Consider the following 18403-nt stretch of genomic DNA (forward strand, 5'->3'; position numbering starts at 1 on the left):
CATGGTGCGATTCTATAATCACTGCTTAACGAGGAGGGACAAGGTTCAAGTCTGAGAAGATGCCGACCTATTTTCTTACAAGTAGACTGATGTTGCAGTGGTATACGAAAGTTGTTCAATGTTTATTTACATCATGGTCACTTTTGAGCAGATCTCTGTGAAGTGCTAGCTCCTATCTAGAGACCAAGGCTTTTTCCTGAAGTGGAGGCGGAATAGAATTCTGGGTGGGCATCCGGTCACATCAACACAATAGGGCAAGCACAGAGCTCGTTCTATGGCCAGCACCGGAAGCCATCATCCCAGTTCACTTCTTAGTCCAGGTTCGTTCTGGCCGGTTGCTGGCCCCCTAGCCAGGATACGCTTCGTCTCACCAGTCGTAGAATACTTCTTTTGCAAGCTCCAAGAACAGGGTGTCGCGCTGTGCTCTTTTTCAGCACACTGACTTCGGGAATCCACATGCGTAAGGACGCTCTGTGATGCAATGAAATATGCTAGCATGATCAGTGCATAACACAAAGTGCATATTACCAGGCCCTCTCGATGACACTCTGGGGCGCGTCTACTTTCAAGGGGGCAAATGGGCAATATTACAGGGGGAGAGATTGGACAAAGGAGCCTCAATCGGCTAGTCAACATGAACGCGCGGCTGAACTTCTACATTGTGTTCCATCAAAATCCTTCAAACCACCCACATTGGAGAAGGGGCATTGTCCCAGTGATATGTAGAATACGCGATTTTTGGGTTCTCTATCATGCTAGAAAAGGTCTCATAGAAAAGTTTTCAGTTTCCAGATGATATCAAATCTGAGGTTGAAGATGCAAAATCATATGTTATATTGCATAAAACTTGGTCCAAATTTGGAATTTCGAAGCAGACCCGCCATCCAATCTTCCAGGAATTCTAGGCCTGTAGTCTAGATCAAGACAGTGCATGCACCACAGGGAATATATGAAACGTGTTCCCCCAGAGAGCAATCCATAGCTTACGCACACCATGAAAATAAACCTTTGGCCACGACTACACTCTAAACCGAAGCAACTTTCAACGCCCAGTCTCTTAACCTTGATAGGTCATACCATTGGTTTAGGATATCTCATTTACGAATATTCACTAGGTACTTGATCTGGGATGTTTATATCAGGGGAAAGATCTTCCTCCGGAGCAACTGGAAGATGTATAGTCGCGTAGCAAAGCTTGGAAATAACCCCGATTATCTATACGAACCAGAACGTCTTCTCTTTCCCATTTGGCAATCCTCAGATTTACGAGCTGGGAGTCAAGGTTGTAAACACCTTCGTCAGGGTCTCATTCAGCCATTATATCGCAACAATTGACTGTTGCTACAACAAGTCAATGTTATGGACTCTCCTGGTTTGCTTTCTAGAGAATCTCTGCCGTTTCCAGAGTCTAGAGCATACAATTGTATACCGCTTTAGTTCCCCACTCTAAGAGCTTTGGCACGTACGACACAAAAGAAGATCTCTCACGTCATGTACGCAGCCTAACATCTATCAATTCACCCACAGATGCCAGCTATTCCTCTATCACGTGAGTATTGAACCGATGGAAACGGTCCTGTCCTTTGAATTTGACAGAACACTGAGTCAATTACGACCCATTTGGTCTGTCTAGAGGAAGCATGGGATACGACATGTTCCACTGTGTATTGTCTAGACCTTGTGGCAAAATCTAGAGTCTCTTTCACTCTTGGCTTGTGTTAACTATAAAGACGGTCCATTAAGTTCTCCTTCTATCTCACCATTATATTTGAACATTCAGCAGATCAACCTGTAAACGCATCATTCTAATCACCTTGCTTTTTCAGAATTCTATTCTTTATCAAAATGTTTCTCAAATCAATCCTCCACCTTCCTCTCTTGAGTCTTGTCGCTACAGCGGCCCCTATCGACAATCAATCACCCAATCCCGTCATTATTGAACGCCAAGGCAACAATTGTCAGGTAGCTCCAGGATACCAAGGGCAACCTCAACCACCACTGCTCCAATTGATTGAGTTCTGGCTTATCCATCGAAATTCGCCAGACCCAGACCCAAGGGGCTGGATTGATATAGGTCGCGAAGACCCAGCCCGCAATCGTCATCGACATGACGTGCAGATTTAGGGCTGGCATAACGAAGACGGAACGAACTACCGAGTCGCCACCCAGAACAACCGGAACGCAATTGCAACTGTGCAAATCTGGGCAGCAGAGGGAGATCCATTCGAAAACGGTGAACCATATCGTCGTAATGAATACCCAGATCTGGCTGTTGACATGAACACTGTCGCAATTGGACCGCACAGCGGGAGATTGCTCTGCCTGGACAGGACCCTTTTTGGACTAATGAGTACGCGTATGTTCGGTCGCAATAATTCTGACTAGGGGTTTGTCAGATAGCATCTCCTGATCTCAGTTCCCATGATCGTAAGTATGTTCTGTTGCAGTCTGTTCAACAATATAGCTAAGCAGTTGTTAGTGTTCAATATATGGAAATTATTCACATAGTATACTTGTATTCTGCGACAGTTTTGATCGAGAGATATCTATCATTGCAGTTTCTGCATGTTTTGTCAATCAACAATTAGCTTTTCGTGGAAAGTCCCAGGACTAATTCTCCCCTGAATTCCCAGATACTAGACATGGCCTTTTGTTCCTGATTGAGGCGAAGCATAAAGCATAGACTCCACATGAATCAAGGCTGTTACTTAAGAAACAGCACCTCATCTCACTGGACGGCGTCTTTGCACCTGCTAGTAAGCGACACGCCATATCAAATATGGATGCAATTGTGAGGATAGTGCGATGTAACGACCGCCATAAGATAACATATTGCGATCTTTTTGTTAAAAAAAGTACGAATGTCGTGAGGCACTCTGTCTGACAGCATGCTTGGTTCAGACTGATCAACCCTGCTTTAGACGATTGCGGAATCATCCACACAATATATTTTATGCCCAATTAATCTACATGTCAGTGGTGCTATTGAAGGTTCGTTCAATGAATGCTTGATGATTATTATGATCTCGGAGAACGCCGGGCAATCTCCATGCCTTCGGATCTGTCATTGCTACATTTATTCGTCATCATCTCCGCTCCTTCGATCCAGTAGTTCAAACTCTTCTGCACTCTCGACGACCTTGTTCACGGGCACTCCTTGATTGACATCTTTGAACATCCGATGAAAGGCATAGCCCGTAATAGCTGCAGCAGTAGCCAAGGCAAAGTACAGCCACTGGAGATGTGGATCCTTAGCAAAAGGCGCAATCAAAATACCCAACAAGCTCCCCCCAGCCGAAGTAAGTAGAAAGAGACTCATAATGAAGCTCTTCATATTCTCGGGTGCTTTTGCATATGCTAGCTCCAACCCGGTAATGCTTGCGAGAATTTCACTTAGAGCAACAAGTATATATGCCGGCGTCTGCCATGCGACGTGAATCCGATTTGGCTCCAGCTTGCCATCCGCTAGCTTACCAGCATCACATTTCAGAGGATAATCGTAGCACGGTGGGGCTGCGTAAATGTACCATTGAAGAACACCAGCATACAGCATCGCAAGGGAGGCGACTAGAAACCCTAGTGTTATACGTGTAATGGGCGTCAAGGCAAGATGAAGGCGGGTGCGGAGGAACGGGTAGATCAGCCGATCCATCAACGGGATCATAAGAATGATCGTAATAGGGTCAATGTTCGGCAGTATGTCATTGGGCAGTCCATGCAGCTCCATTTGTCCAGCTGTACAGAGAGATCAGCAACGAGTATATATTCTCTTATGTGTAACATACCTTGAGAAACGAAGTTGTTCATCATCTGTGAGTATGTGACCCAATATATTGGAAAGAAGAGGAAAACCTTGCATGCTACCAGCGCGGTTTTGAGTTCGTCGATGAACCTGTCATCCCAGGCAATTCTTCTGTGACCTCTTTGTGCAGAAGGTCTTGCTGTATCCAGATTTCCCCCATTCCTTGATGCAATCCAGAGAGCACGGAAACAATTCCCAATAACACCCCCTTGTGGCTGCCTGATGATGTACTGTTTCTTTCCACGTACAAGTACTATGAAGCCGACACAGAACATGACAAACGGAAGAAGGTAGGCGCTCCAGAAGCCAACATGTAACTCCAGCATGGTTGTGGCAATCGCTGAAACAGATCCCAAGTTAATGCAGACATAAAACATCATGTACACGCGTTGCACCGTAAGTTCTGGGTCCACAATGACTTGCTTTCCACGCATCGTCTTGACAAAAGGTTTTGTTGACCGTACCTGCTCGGCAATCAAAGGAGAGACATTACTCTTGATGCCACCAGTCCCAAGACCAATGATGAGCATCGCAGCGACGAGCCCGGGAAACGCTACACCGCTCTGGATACTCCAAGGAAGGCTAGTGACAAACAAGATCGTGATACCGAGCATGTAGACCAGACTAAACCATTTGATGGTCACATACTTGCCCCAATATTGGTCCGCGATAACTGCACCCAGCAATGGCGTACAGTAGCACCAGAATTGGAAGAAATTGGTCATTGCGGTTGCGCCTGCTTGCTTGAAACCGAGGGCGCCAGGGAGTCCATTGGAGTCGTGATACTCGTTGGCGATGTAGTTCTGAAACGGTCCGGATAGACCGTAGTACGCGAATCTCTCGCAAAGCTCGACAATGGCGATTAGGAAGGCTCCTCGTGGAAGCGTATCGGCAACGCGTGGAAGGAACAGCATGTCCTCTGGCGTTGGCACAGAACCAATGTAATCAGGAGCTTCGAGATTTGGGTCATTTTGGCCGGCATTGTTGATGTTCTGTCCCTGCGATGGAGGATCTACAGCATCGCCTTGCGCAACTACGGTATAGGCACCACCCGCTTCGGTGTCGCGCGACTCCCATCGAGATGACATAGCTAGCTGTTGTGTTGTCGCTCGCTGATATTCGAGTTTGCTGCTAAATAGTTTCCACCTGTTCCGGGAGCTCCTCCGAATCGGACTGTTGCTGCTCTACGGTCTCGGCAACACCATCCGCTATGATGCGGTGCGTGCCTCAAATCCGAGATGACGACATGACCGCCAATGCGGATTGGTATGTGAATGATGTCCGAAGTTATTCGAGTGAATGATGGAAAGTTGAAGACACGCGTTCTTGGATGAGAGACAAGGCTGGCCCTTCTAACTCGATTTGGATTTGAATAAGACGCTACACATAAAGCCGTTGTGCTACAACCCCTTCGCCGGTTGACCGGATCTGCCGTCGGACTACCTACCACTGATCGTCAAGGCACGATCAATGCGCTTACTCATGGCCATGAGAATCTCGTCCCTCGCATTTGAACTTAGATTTTCTCCGCGAAAAAGTTGTCGAGCTTTCCTCCAATATCCTTAGCACCTAGACCGCTGGCCATGCTGCCTCGGATCCACTTCGGTAACTTGTCTTGAATGCGTTTACTCCCATATCGTCTGTCCAGCATCAAGATGGCCGCATAGTCGCCCTTGTGCCGGATCGCTCTGCCTATACATTGATTGACGGCTCGCATGCATGCATTCTCATAGAATTCGCGGGCAGCCACTCTCCCATCACCTCCTCTCGCAGACTCCTTTGCCGAGATGTACTGCATCTTCGCCTTCCACTCTGCCGAATGTGGATTTGGGAATGGCAAGCCCACTACCACCACTCCGCGCCCAAGAGAGTCGCTGAAGTTGATGCCTTCCGAAAGTGACCCTCCAATGACCGCGAAGAGCAGAGCACCACGACCGTTGCCAGACGCTACAGCTGCGCTATAAGCAGTCAAGACCGAGTCAATAGCGGCGTCCTTGGGTACCAGCGACTGCGTGGATCGGCTTTGTTGGCTCTGCTGCTCGAGGAAGATTGGCTTGGCTTGCTCAATCTTCTGCCAAAGTTTCTGCTGAGAATCCGTGGTAGAGATGCGTTTCCAGCCAGTTACACATGTGTGGAGATACGAGTAACTGGGAAAGAAGATGACCACACCATCGGGAATATGTTGCGCAAAGGCCAGGATGCTGTAACCCAAGTCAACCAATGTCGTCTCCTTATTGCGATTCTCGAAAGTGAAGTCGAAAGCGGCGCCACTAGGAGCCTGTATGACAGGAGCTGCGAAGAGGTTTGATGGTGGTATAACATGTCCACATGACAAAGTCATGATCTGCGAATGGTCAAGATACGGGAGCAGATGGTTTTCGTAGTCGCTCATAGGAGACATTGTGCCGCCAGCCAAAACGACAGCGCGGGCTTCTTCAATGATATCCCTGAAATGATATGTAGGGTCGAGGAGCATGTATCGTAGCGTGGTACCTGTACTCTCTTCTTTCGACCAAAAGAAGCGACCTTCTGCAGATGGATTCATCAAAGACAGAAGAAATGTTTGAACGTGCATAAGGACTGGGATCTGTTGTCGCGGCTTGCGTTCGGCAGACACCTTTCCACCGTCCTTGTTGGACTGCTCGATGAAAGCCGTGTATCCATCAACTTTCCGCGCCAACCTGCTCTCTTGCAGGTATGTGTTCAGTTTGTAAATATTGATTTGGTCAACTCCTTTACCCGATAGGATTGAGACCATATCTGCTTGGCCATCTGCTGTTTTGTCATCTCGACCAACAGACTGGAGATAGGTGATGATTGAATCGAGAACCCGTAGTATCTGCGCAACATACATACGGTTCTTGCCCTTCAGCTTGTTACGAAACTTTTGCAAGTATGTAGTCAGTTGGGCACGCGCTTGTTGAACTTGGTCGAGAGTTACAGAAACGGAGTAAATGCCCGATATAGCATCCATTAGGTTATGAGCTTCGTCGATGATTACCACGTGACCCTTGAGCGACAAACCAAGCGCCTCCCGTGCTGCCCTTTGCAGAAGAAGCGGATAGGGCAAGGTCACCATCTACAATAGTAAGCCCGTGGCTCACACGCGAGAGCAGGTCCAAATACTCACTTCACAGTACTTAGTTACTGGTCGCGAGGCATAATAGGGACAAATGCCTAGCTGTTTACCCAGCGACCCTAAATCCTCAATGTCGCGTATTCTTGCGAGCGCATAATCTCTGAACTCAGTCAACAAAGTTTCGCTTTCCTTTGTTGGCATGAATTGGCATCGGCAATCCGCACTCGTTTTTTGTTGTAGTTCGACACATCGCTCGTTGATAGCTGTAGCATTACCTAATGCCTTGACCTTGCTGTTGATGCAAAGATTCTTTCTTGAACCAAGGGTCAAGTGTTTAACATCCTCGTTTGTGGTATCGCTATTTTCGTTATCCACATTCTCGGCAAGTAAAGCAGGTGGCATCTTTACTCGTCCGAGCTCACTGGAAAACTGGGTCAATTGAGAGTGAGTCCGCGAGCAAAAGAAGATCTTGGTCTCATCCAGTACTTCGGCATCAGCATCTTTCACTGGACCCGCAGTAAATCCCAGCTTCGCCATCAATGCTTGCGTTTCTGCTGAAAAGCCGGAGTCGTCGAACGATTGGCCATTTGCTTGTTTCTCCGATTCACGATCGCTCTCATAATCATCGAGCGCAAACTGTGCCTCATCATTGTCACCATTGATAGGGTAGGCGTCTGTCTTATGTCTCTTGTACCGATGCTCTTCTAGCTCATAACGCTCTCTGGCGCGCCTTTCTTTGATCCTGATTTTCGCAATGCGGTCATTGAGATCTTGCTTACGTCGGAGTGCTTCGTGCCTTTGCTGCTTTTGCGCGTGTGCAACCATCCATGAAGGTTCATCGTTATCATTACGCTCGGTCGTAAATCCCTCCTCAAATGTCCGTCTCTTGTGATCGCGAAGCCAGGTCAATGATCCACAGATCAAACTAAGTGATTTTCCCGTACCAGTGGGAGATTCAAAGATGCCAACCTTGCCACTTTCCAGGCAGTTGTATACGGCGTGCATGAAGTCATTCTGTATTTCGTATGGCGTATAAGGGTGGTGAAATTCCCTTACCTCGAGATCGTCCGACATAGTGGTCAAATTAGACCGGCGTGATGGACGAGCCCTCGAGACAGGACAGGACCCTTGTTGGAAGTTAGTAAGGTTGAGGGCAGGACGCGTGGTCACGTGAGGTGCTAACGTGATCCACCACCGAGCGCCCACCCCCACCAAGCGCCCACCAACACTAAAATCACTAAATTTTTAATACTAAATTTCTTAACAACTATAGCACCTATTAATAACGCGCTTGTAGCAATTAAATCCTTAACTCTTAGAGAAGATTTTATATACTTAGAAATAGTAGAAAAGTATAGTTACTTGTAGTTAACCTTATCTAGACGCTACTAGAAAATTTAGTAGGTATATACTACTACTTTACTAAATAGTTAAATACTTAATACTACGTAAGAAAGTAAGCTTATAGAGTATATTAAAGAGCTTTATAAGTAAGGATTACCCCCTATATAGACTATTATTTAAAATTTTGCAACTAAAATAATAGGGAATCTAGTAGGTAAAAATTAGGTATAGCGCTTTATTAACTACTATAATATTAATCTTATCTCCTATTAGGCTACTAGGCTTAATTATAACTACTTTAAAGCTAATTCTACCTTTAAGTATAGCTTATACTTTAAGCTTTTATACTAAAAAATAGAGTAATATAATATTAAGAGTTAGTATATCTATAATATAGATAAGAAGGGTTTTCTTATTAGAGTACTATTAAAAACTAAATATATATTTAATAAGAGCGCTTATAAGTAAAGAAAGATTAGAGCTATACTCTAGAATAGTAATAGGGAGTAGATTACTACTATAGCTTATATATGCGCTAATAGTACTACTCTTACCCCTACCCTTATTTATTAGTCCTAATCTAGAGCTCTATAGGATACCTAGTTATAAGATTTTAACCTATTATAATACTAAGCTTTCTTTATAGGATTACTAAGTAGGTAGATAAGCCACACCCTAGGGGTATCCTAGCTTAAGGAGGTGTTTAATTATAAGACAAAAGCTAAAGCTTATACTTTATACTAGCTCCTTATTCTTAATAGCTATAGATCTTATATAATAATAAAGTTTATTAAGTACTATAATAAATATAAGATCCTACTTATAATATATCCCCCTTATAGCACTTATACCCTTTAGCTACTTAATATTATAGTATTTGCTCCCTTTATAGCTTTATATAAAGCTTAACTATCTAGTTTTCTAGATAGCTCTTAAGGGCTTATAAGTATTACTAAGAGGGATTTCTACTAGTTATTTAATACTATATAGAGTAATACCTTTAAGGAAAAGCTAATATTAATAGCTTTTAAAGTAATAGGTATCTTATTACTTAACCCTAATATTATCCTTTTAAGGTTTAAAGCACCTATAAATAATAGTAACTAGCCTTCTTTAAGTAATAGTATAACCTTAATATTAAGTATAAGTAATTAGAGAAAGATAGAGTAGTTACTCTATAATACTATAATTAATATCTATAATAAATAGTTAAAGAAGCTTAGCTAGATAATCTATACTATATTAGTAAGAAATACTCTACTTAACTATAAAAATAAACACCTAAGGGCTACCCTAGCTAATAAGAAGAAGCGTAGGAAGCGTAGTAAACCTTTATTATTACTCCCTAATAATAATTATAGTAGTAGTGCCTAATTTATTTTACTATTAAAGGTAGAGTAAGTATTTAAGCTTTAGAAGTAAAAGAACCTTAAAGAATAGGAGCTATAACACTAAAAAAGCAAGGTAATTAAGCTTTATAAGTAATAGAAGCTTGCTAAAGCTTAACTTATAGAGGAGTGTTGCCTAAATTAAGTAATTACTAAGAAGGAGCAGGAGGAGAAAGCTACCTAAAAAGCTACTACACGTGATAAGTAGAAAACTACTAAGTAACTAGAAAAGTAACTCTAAAATAATATTAAAATATCCTAAATAGGTAAGAGGTAAATCCTTAAGCCTCCTACTATTATACTAGCTAAGGTAGTTAATAAGGAGCTAGTAGAAGAGGATATAGTAGTAGAGGCAACTTTATAGCGTGGGCGCCTAATCAGACCCTCTAAAAAGCTGCTTACATAATCTAAAATATTTAATCTACTCTAATAGATCTAATAATCGCGACTCTAAGAAATCTCGTGATAATAGCTATTGTGGGTGGCGCAATATCCTCATTTAGTGGGTGGTGGATTTTGGTGTTAGTGGGCGCTCGGTGGGGGTGGGCGCTCGGTGGTGGATCACGTTAGCGCCGCTTTGCCCTCGGCTGGACGTGGGCTGTAAATTGCCCAGGGGGGATGCACCTTACCAGTCCGCAGATCATCTGTCAAACCTGATGACAAGCTATGTACAAATTCTCGATTGTTCGAAATATTAACATCGCCTCCCATCATACTCCCAAGATTCCAAACACTGAATCGTACCGCTGGGCTACATGCAATGTCGTTGTTGAAGACAAAGACCAATGATAGAAATACGTATATTTATATAGCGTGTAAACAATGAAAGGAACAGTCTAAATAGTTCATTGGATAAAATGATCTACATAGTTCATAAGCAGCTACCTAATCATCCAAGAACGGGTATCACACAATGCTGCGATTCATTTCTATTTTGAAACAAACAATGACTGTCGCACTTCAATTAGCAGCAGTGCTTGAAGATAAATAGGATCATACTTCGCTCCATGGGAAAGACAACACTTCAACAATTATATACGTCACTTTCTATCTTACTATACCTTAAGACAACGTTGGCACTGGACCACGGTATTAATGGTTGTGGGCCATGGCCATTACCATAAGGCCGTAGTCTATCCAGCGAGTCTGTAGGCTGTTTAAACCGCCCTCTGGTATTTAAAGATATCCACCGTCATAGCGTCATGTGCCTCTCGAACCATATCCATGACTCACTTGTGCTGTCTTAGGTTCTCTATTCCTCACCAAGGGCACCGAAGTAGGTTTCAAAGCTCGTGGTTTGGCTGACTCTCGCATGTTCCCACCCAGGCATGTCTATGCCGACTGTCCATCAATACCGTAATGTCTCCGAGCCTCGATTCCACTCATGCCGTCCAGTCAAATGCTGAACATTCACCATTTCTCCGAACGAATGTCTCACAGTCATGATGAATCTGCAGAGACTAGCTCTCGTGGGTAAAACAGATTCACCTGCCTCCAACTGGCATATGACATATATAAGAACTTTCTTGCCGCTCATATGGAAACATAGTACACATCCTCTCCTCATACAACCCATCATCATCCCTTCTCTACATCACACCAACCCAACAACTCACCACCATCCCAAACCCATCCAAAAAGCCCTCACCCGCCATCAATCCTAACACAACATGTCCAATCCATCCCCCACCCCGGACCCAAGCAACCCCAACTACGCAGAAGCCGCCGGTCCCGCCAACGGCGAACCCACTACCAGCATAGTCATCACCACAGAGATTGCGCCCACCCCCACGGCTAAGCCCCGATACGGCGCTGCGCTTCCAAAAGCCGGTACGGAGGATGGCACGTATAATCCTCCGCTCCACGCAGTGGTCACGGATGAGGCATTCGATCAGGTACCCAAGGAGGACCACTATGAAAAGAAGGAAATCGCCGAGATACGGGCTCTGCAGAAAAAGGCGAATGCGAAGAAGCACCCTTGATTGTCTTTTATTGGACTTTGGGGGTTCATAATGGGGATTCATCGAGCGGAAGCTGGGTTGCTGGTTAAGTTTTATATGGTATCTTTTTGAGCCTAAGGAAATTGAAGTGTTCAAACTAAATTAATTTTATCGCTGTGAGTTTTCAATCTGCTGCGAGATGCCATCTGTGTGTTGGTGTTGTTTTATAATGGGTTATTTTTATATATGCTTCTGGCTTCCTTGTGAGGGCAGTAATGTAAGTGACTTCCTACATCTACAGACAGACATAATATAACGTACTTCTTCTACTTCTTCCATGGTGTTATGATATAAACTTGTCTTATTCATAATCTGCCTCACTTATCGCATCATGTTGCACACAAATAAAGACATGGATTGCTGAAACCTCCGTTGGACCAGAGACAAGTAAATCCCAATGAATTGTTCAACAAATCCCGCTAATCGGGAGAGTCCAGATGAACACCATGCCTCCAAAAATCCATATGCACATGCACGATCCAATAATCCAATGTACCTCCAAAGGGAAAAATGCAAATGCAATATGGTATTCTAACATGTGCCGCTAATAGCCACTGAGACAGTCATGATGTGAAAGCAGGATAATCAAAAAAGAAACGCCATGCGTTCATGAACCAATAATCATTCCATAGCAGTCATGTCAACCCACAAAACACTTGTAACCACTCACCGCCAATCTCGTCTTCCTACAACACCAGGCACATAGCCGCCACAAACGCCACCACAAACCCCAATGTCTTACTACCACCCACCTTGACCGCCCCACTCCCATGGATGCCCAAAATCTCCGCCTGCCGACTAAACGTAACATTCTGCGGCACACTCTCATTCAAGCACTGGCCACCTGCAATATCCAACCCCATCAGATCTTCGGCATGGCGGAAAAACATGTAATTCTTGCTATTCAGGCCTTCAAACCCAGCCGTGTTATATGGGAACCACATCTCGCTATCGGTTGCACTGGTGTTGCGCAGGAGTATGCATTGGACTTGATTGGGGTGTTGGTGTGCGAGCTCTGGGTAGGCCTTCATGACGTCGCTGTTGCTCGTGTCGGCGATGAGGACGAATTTGCGGTCGGGGAAGGTGGCGAAGATTTTGTCGAGCAGGAATTTGCGGATCGAGAGCGTGGCGGAGACGTCGCTGAAGTTCAGGGGGCGCGTGTCGAAGGAGCCGCCTGGGTAGGTCTTGTAAATGAAGTCCATGTAATTTCTCGTGGCTTGCTCAGGCGTCGTCGTCAGGTAATGGAAGTGCGTGTTGGGGGGCAGGCTGCGACTCCAGTTTGCGTAGATGTCGGGCATGTTTTCCCAGGGTGTGAAATTTCTGGCGAAGGAGTTCAGGAGGCCTTCTTTCGGGTTGTAGATTTTGGTGACGCGTAGGATGTCGTCAATGTCGGAGATGAAGGTTATGCCAGTGCTCGGGACGAGGAAGGCGGTAGCGTTGCCGGTTAGGGTGCCGTTGGTGTAGACGTTGAGGCGCTGGACATTGTTCGTCTCGTTACCAGGAGTCAGGCCGTTCAGCTCGATTGGCACAAAGACGTCGAAGTCGCCTTGTTCGGTTGTGGGGTAAGGAAGCGTAAAGTTCTGGACGCCACCAGTCGCGGGGATGGCATTGCCGCCGCCCGGTTCGCCGTCGCCACCTTGTAAAGGAGCGGGCTCGAGAGATAGGGAGACATTTTGGTCAGATTGCTGGACAATGAAAATCGAGCGCGTGAGGTTGCGGGCGTTTGCCTTCTGATCGTCAGGCAATTGTTCGACGCTGGTGTCGATAAGGAAGACGTTGGCTAGCTCATCGATCTTGCTCTGCGAGATATCCGGGATCTTGTAAACGTTGCCGTGGAAGCGGACATTCCAGCCCAGGTCGGTCCAATTGCCATATGGTGGGATATTGAGCACCTCGGTAGGCTTCGCGTCGAGGTCGGCGCGGCTGATGCCTGCGCTCGATAGCACTTGGTCACCTGTGGGCACACTATCGAACCATCCAGGAATGCCTAATGGTCACGTGTGAGCATGCGCCATGCTCGGTGTTACGGCGGCAGCTTGGTGAGAGCTTGGCTCCATTGCTTACCTTCGGTGAAGAAGCTGGGCAAGTCGGTGCCCAAGACACTTGCCCATGACTTCTCGATGCCTTGGACGCCATTTGCAATATCGCTGATGATATTGCGCTTCTGAATGTAGCTCCCGCGCCCATCGAATCGGATGAGTGCGGGAGTCACTACAGGAGCGCGAACCTCGACCTTTGCAGGCACTGGCGTCGGCTCAGGCACAGCAACGGCCCTGACAAGACCAAAACTTGCGCTGAGCAGCAATGCTCTGCCAGAGCCGCGTGGATACACCATGGTACAAGCGCAGCGGTGGATTGTCTGTCGTCGTATACGGGATGTCAGGGGATTGGATGTGTTGTCGTTGTACGCGCTGGGAGGATGTTGACGTCGAAACCTGAACCTAAGGACGACAGCAATGATAGCGGCCAAGGGAGAGGAGACGCTGGCAGAAGGACGAGGACCAGAAAGGGAACAGGCCACTCTTCTATGTACGGACACTCGTGGCTTGTTTCCAACTGCGCCTCTCAGCCGGTTTCGAGCAAAGACTTGTGTTTGTGGCCAGTTGGCTGGAAGCGTGCAACCGGTAAGTTACCGTACGGGATGATGTCACTCTGCGCTGCGCCACGATGTCCGCAGATGCCGTTGGAAGGGCCGATCGAGGCAAGCTGTGCCTGTTGTGATTGCCAACATCTGCAGAGATCAAATGTTGAAGTCGTTGCTTTGGAACAGCAATGCGCTGATTGATCGCAATATGAGGGATTTAATTGGGCAAGTGCCATGACCAATTAGGTACGGTAATTGACTGACGGTCCAAATGAGGACCGAATCGACCTCGACTCGAGAACAGCCATCGATTTGGCGACTTCACTAATGCCCTCTTGGGCCAATACAATGAGCAAGGACTCTTTTGTGAGACTTTCTGGATGGAAGACTGGATGGTAGTCCTTGCAAATCTTCACCGTGGACCAATCATATATCTCCTGGCCAGCGCATCTATGGATCATTTCAAGATGTTCTTCAAATGCCGGTTTTCACTTTCAATGGCTAGAGTAGAGTTCACGTGCTTACGGTAGTACCTAGCAAGCCAGCTTGAAGTTCTTCAGGAACTTGGTGCATATAATTAAAGGTACCATCTGACCCGGATGATCCAGGGGCACAAAGGAAACCTTTGCTAGCCCTTACGGTAAGGAAATGGCAATGTGTTAAACGGTGGGGTCTGGAATAAGACAAAGACTATCTCATTGTCCTGCAGTGCGTAAAGTATCTTTCAAAAGGAAGAAAAAAGGGGGAAAAAGGATCCTCTTCCACCTCATTGTACCCATAACTGCATGCAAAAGTACCGCTTTCGAAGAAATCTTCAAGGGGATGTTAATGCCGCGGATCAATATGATATGGTAAGCTTCGTGACCAGAAGTCGAGGCTAGCTACCGTAAATGATGCAGTTGTGCAGCATTATTGCGTGCAACATGAGTATGAGTGAGAGATCCCTTCGATATTGATCCTTGTGTGTGTTATCCCTGATTGAATCATCGAAGCTGGATACCAGTCGCTCGCAGATTTTGCTTGTCTAGAACCACCTTCTCTCATGCCAAGTCTCTCAAGTAAGGAATGCCAGCTTAGACGTATGGCGGTAGATTCTCAGCAAGAGCGATCTATATAGGCCCGGCCACATGTGCAACTGCGGCACCATTGGCAGGCTCCAATCATATGTATACCCAAACGCGAACCCTCGGAGGCCCGGGATATAGATCTTCGACTCGTTACACCCATCTGATCCTGACTCCATCACAGCGATACAATGTCTAGGTAAAGCCTCGCTGAGTCGAGTTGCTAGCACCAGGCCTGCGGTGCTTCCTCCCACTATGATCTTTGCAATGATCAGGCTAAAGTGAACACAACTATAGGATGTTGGTACATGGTACGTACGGAATCAAACTCGTCATTATGCTGCCAACAATCTGCGTCGTGACTCTGGGTAAGCGCGAAAGGAACCGGAGGAACGGCACTTGGAATCGAGCCACGCATTGTAAATGGCCTGGATGCGATTCGGTAGGAAAGTGAATCATGTGTGACCAAACATGGAAGATGCCCAGTCGCTCAGTACTCCATGGGAAGAGATTGTAATGATACCAAGTCATTCATCGCCAGATGGCTGGTGAGGACGTGTGCCGACGGCCAGTGAGCCTTCAGCCCGGCAAGGTCCAGCAGGCAGAGTTTTAACTCAACAACTCTTTAATACTTCTTACGGGGTATCTCGTCGCGCCCGAGGCAGACTCATGTCTAGCAACGAGGTTGCTACTATACGCCATACTCGAAAGTACGATGCCTCACTGCCTCTACACTGGTTATTTCAAGCCTTGCCAAGATGCTTATCATATAAAAAACATTGATCTCTGCACAGATAGCTGTACTCTGTAATGTGAGTTCCAGTCCAGGTACTTTGATCGTGTTATGTTTGATGCAATAGTCGATAAAAGGCAAGTCAAAATGCAACTTCCCCATCGCCACCAGCCCCTGAAAACCCAGCCCTGGAACCATGTATGAATATGCAATGTTATATTCCTCCACAGCCATAACCGCGTCTGCCCTCCTCCTCGTCCTCATCTTCCTCGCTCTCGTACCGATTCGCCACTGCGCAACAAACACAAGTCAGTCAACATGGTCGACCCCTCAATTGTACCGCTCCCAGAGCCATTGGTAGGATATAAGAGAACATACCCGTCATGCGCCGCATTCCACGTGTTCACAAACGCCTTTTGCGTCTTATCCGCATACTCCTCTGCGGTAACCTCCTTGACACCCACACGCGCTCCATCCTTTGTAAACACGACATTCTTCTTTTCCATCTTCTTGACGCCGCGCTCGGCTAGCTCGTTGGAGTAGAGAAAGATCTGGTGGTCGGAAGTGTGGGTTAGCCCGCCCTGGAAGCGTTGCGGAATGGAGGAGGGCGCATTGTGTGCAATGCGATGCGATGCGATGCGATGCGATGCGACCACAGTACGATCATGACAGGGGAGAGTTGTGTAAAAGGGGCAAGGCAAACCTGATAGCCAACCCAGCCCATACCTCCGACCACAGCGAATAGAATCACCAAAGGGAGAAGATTCGCGACACCCATATTGTCCGTTTCCAGCGATTAGGATTGAATTTGCGATAGTGACGTAGTTGCAAACCCTGTCGTAAGCAGACGAATGCTGCGATCCAAACAATTGCACGCAGGGCAGCAGAGACAAAGCTGAAGACCTTGACAGACGTGTCGCGACAAGAAGCGCAAGAAACAGACTATTCGAAAAGGATGCTGGTAATGGTTGGGAAGTGAAGGGTAGAGTACAGACCAACGCGCTCACATCTCACATGTACCGGTAGGCATGCAAGCGCTCGGTCGACAGTGGGCGTGTGCCTGCTTTCTTGCGTCAGTGGGGGAGGGGGAATTAGGCTGGCGAATGGAGGCTAGGCTTGGCCAGGTCTGCGGGCCGCCATCAAAGGTGGCTGGAGGAGCGTGAGAAATCCAATCGGTCTCAAGTAAAGGCTCCGGCATTTCACGCGGAGGGGTGGGGGAGAAGGGGGAGAGAGAGAGGAGAGGAGAGGGGCAATGCGGGGTATGTTTGTTCCGGCCATGCTGATCTTGACGGATGGGAGGAGACATGTGGCCTGGGGGCAATGACACAGAACTTTGGATTGTTGTTTGTGTAGGTAGATGGTGCATGCAGGATACAGATACACATAGGCTATTTTGTTTACTCGTCACTACCCACCACCAGATGTATAGGAGGATATCTCAAAGAAGCCCAGACTGTCACCCTGCGTCAATCGAGGAAAGCCTGAACAAGAGCAAGGCAGCTAGAACAGCGCGGTCCCAAGCAAAGCACCGCCCAGCACACCGGCAGCAATCGGAAGCCCTGCACCTCCACCATAACCGTATCCATATGGCCTTCCATAGGGAGCCGCCGGTCGCATGTATCGCATGTTGGGATTCCGATAGGGATTGCTGGTATAAGGGCTGTAGCCGTACGCAGGCCTCTGTGCGTAGGGTCCATGCGGAGGCTCGATATAGACGTCCCTGCCCTGACGATCTTTACCCAGCAACTGTGGTTCTCCAGTCTCAATGGCGCGGATCATCGCCTGTCGTGCACGCATATGTGCAAGATAGGCTTGCTTCTCCGCCTCTGCACGTCGAGCACGAGCCTGTGCCCGCTCTTCATGAGTCTGTCCGGTGATCTTGTCCTTGAGTCGGCGGGAGAAGCCAGAGAGGCCCCTTGCGGCTGGCTCCTCAGTGGCCGGCGCCTTGCTTCGCGCATCTGGCCTTGGAGGAAGCTGTGCATCGTTGTGGTCGTCGTCTGAATCCTCCGCCGCGAGATCCTCGAGCGTCATCGTCCTGCGCATCCTAGTGTGCCGGCTCCGCTCCTCTGGGCCCAACGTGTTCAGGAATTCATCATCATCGTATGGGTGTACCCAGATGCTACGTGGGGGATTGGCTCGTGTGTCAACGAAGAACTGATGTTGCGACTCTGGATCAAAGGAACGGACCCAGCCAGGAGGCAGCTCGCGAAGCTCATCTTCCATGGATCGGCGTCGTTCAGGTGCAATGCCATTGCGTTCTAGGCGGGCAGCTGGGCCGTCAGTCGACACACGTCGAATACCAGGTGAGGGGTCCGAAGACGATGCTGTAGCGGCTTCATAGCTGGGAGGTGGCTCCTCGGAGTGGTGTGATATTGCCATTGTAGACTTTTGGCTTTATGACTAGTAAGA

The 18403-nt window shown here is 47.1% G+C and overlaps 8 protein-coding genes across 8 annotated transcripts; 2 read left to right on the forward strand and 6 right to left on the reverse strand.

Moving 5' to 3' along the window:
• Positions 1-1845: 1845 nt before the first annotated feature.
• IAQ61_006320 (uncharacterized protein) lies at positions 1846-2124 on the forward strand (the record flags this gene model as incomplete). The annotated part of the gene is made up of 1 exon (XM_003837717.2): positions 1846-2124. The coding sequence occupies one exon, from the start codon at positions 1846-1848 to the stop codon at positions 2122-2124; it is 279 nt and encodes a 92-aa protein (XP_003837765.2).
• Positions 2125-3076: 952 nt separating this feature from the next.
• On the reverse strand, positions 3077-4890 carry IAQ61_006321 (uncharacterized protein; the record flags this gene model as incomplete). Its single annotated transcript, XM_003837716.2, has 2 exons — positions 3077-3735; positions 3786-4890. 2 exons carry the CDS (start codon positions 4888-4890, stop codon positions 3077-3079), a joined length of 1764 nt encoding a protein of 587 aa, XP_003837764.1.
• Positions 4891-5318: 428 nt separating this feature from the next.
• On the reverse strand, positions 5319-7955 carry IAQ61_006322 (uncharacterized protein; the record flags this gene model as incomplete). The annotated part of the gene is made up of 2 exons (XM_003837715.2): positions 5319-6881; positions 6933-7955. The coding sequence occupies 2 exons, from the start codon at positions 7953-7955 to the stop codon at positions 5319-5321; spliced, it is 2586 nt and encodes an 861-aa protein (XP_003837763.1).
• A 3328-nt stretch (positions 7956-11283) lies between these two features.
• IAQ61_006323 (uncharacterized protein) lies at positions 11284-11595 on the forward strand (the record flags this gene model as incomplete). The annotated part of the gene is made up of 1 exon (XM_003837714.1): positions 11284-11595. One exon carries the CDS (start codon positions 11284-11286, stop codon positions 11593-11595), a length of 312 nt encoding a protein of 103 aa, XP_003837762.1.
• A 704-nt stretch (positions 11596-12299) lies between these two features.
• Positions 12300-14658, reverse strand: IAQ61_006324 (uncharacterized protein; the record flags this gene model as incomplete). Its single annotated transcript, XM_066097141.1, has 3 exons — positions 12300-13600; positions 13678-14169; positions 14448-14658. 3 exons carry the CDS (start codon positions 14656-14658, stop codon positions 12300-12302), a joined length of 2004 nt encoding a protein of 667 aa, XP_065952618.1.
• Positions 14659-15251: 593 nt separating this feature from the next.
• On the reverse strand, positions 15252-15792 carry IAQ61_006325 (uncharacterized protein; the record flags this gene model as incomplete). Its single annotated transcript, XM_066097142.1, has 2 exons — positions 15252-15552; positions 15581-15792. 2 exons carry the CDS (start codon positions 15790-15792, stop codon positions 15252-15254), a joined length of 513 nt encoding a protein of 170 aa, XP_065952619.1.
• Positions 15793-16254: 462 nt separating this feature from the next.
• Positions 16255-16772, reverse strand: IAQ61_006326 (uncharacterized protein; the record flags this gene model as incomplete). Its single annotated transcript, XM_066097143.1, has 3 exons — positions 16255-16285; positions 16373-16545; positions 16698-16772. The coding sequence occupies 3 exons, from the start codon at positions 16770-16772 to the stop codon at positions 16255-16257; spliced, it is 279 nt and encodes a 92-aa protein (XP_065952620.1).
• A 722-nt stretch (positions 16773-17494) lies between these two features.
• IAQ61_006327 (uncharacterized protein) lies at positions 17495-18373 on the reverse strand (the record flags this gene model as incomplete). The annotated part of the gene is made up of 1 exon (XM_003837710.2): positions 17495-18373. One exon carries the CDS (start codon positions 18371-18373, stop codon positions 17495-17497), a length of 879 nt encoding a protein of 292 aa, XP_003837758.2.
• Between the last annotated feature and the right edge of the window lie 30 nt (positions 18374-18403).

The sequence above is a fragment of the Plenodomus lingam genome, assembly GCF_022343315.1.
Source record: "Plenodomus lingam strain CAN1 chromosome Unknown contig_26, whole genome shotgun sequence".
NCBI classification, from domain to species: Eukaryota; Fungi; Ascomycota; class Dothideomycetes; order Pleosporales; family Leptosphaeriaceae; genus Plenodomus; species Plenodomus lingam.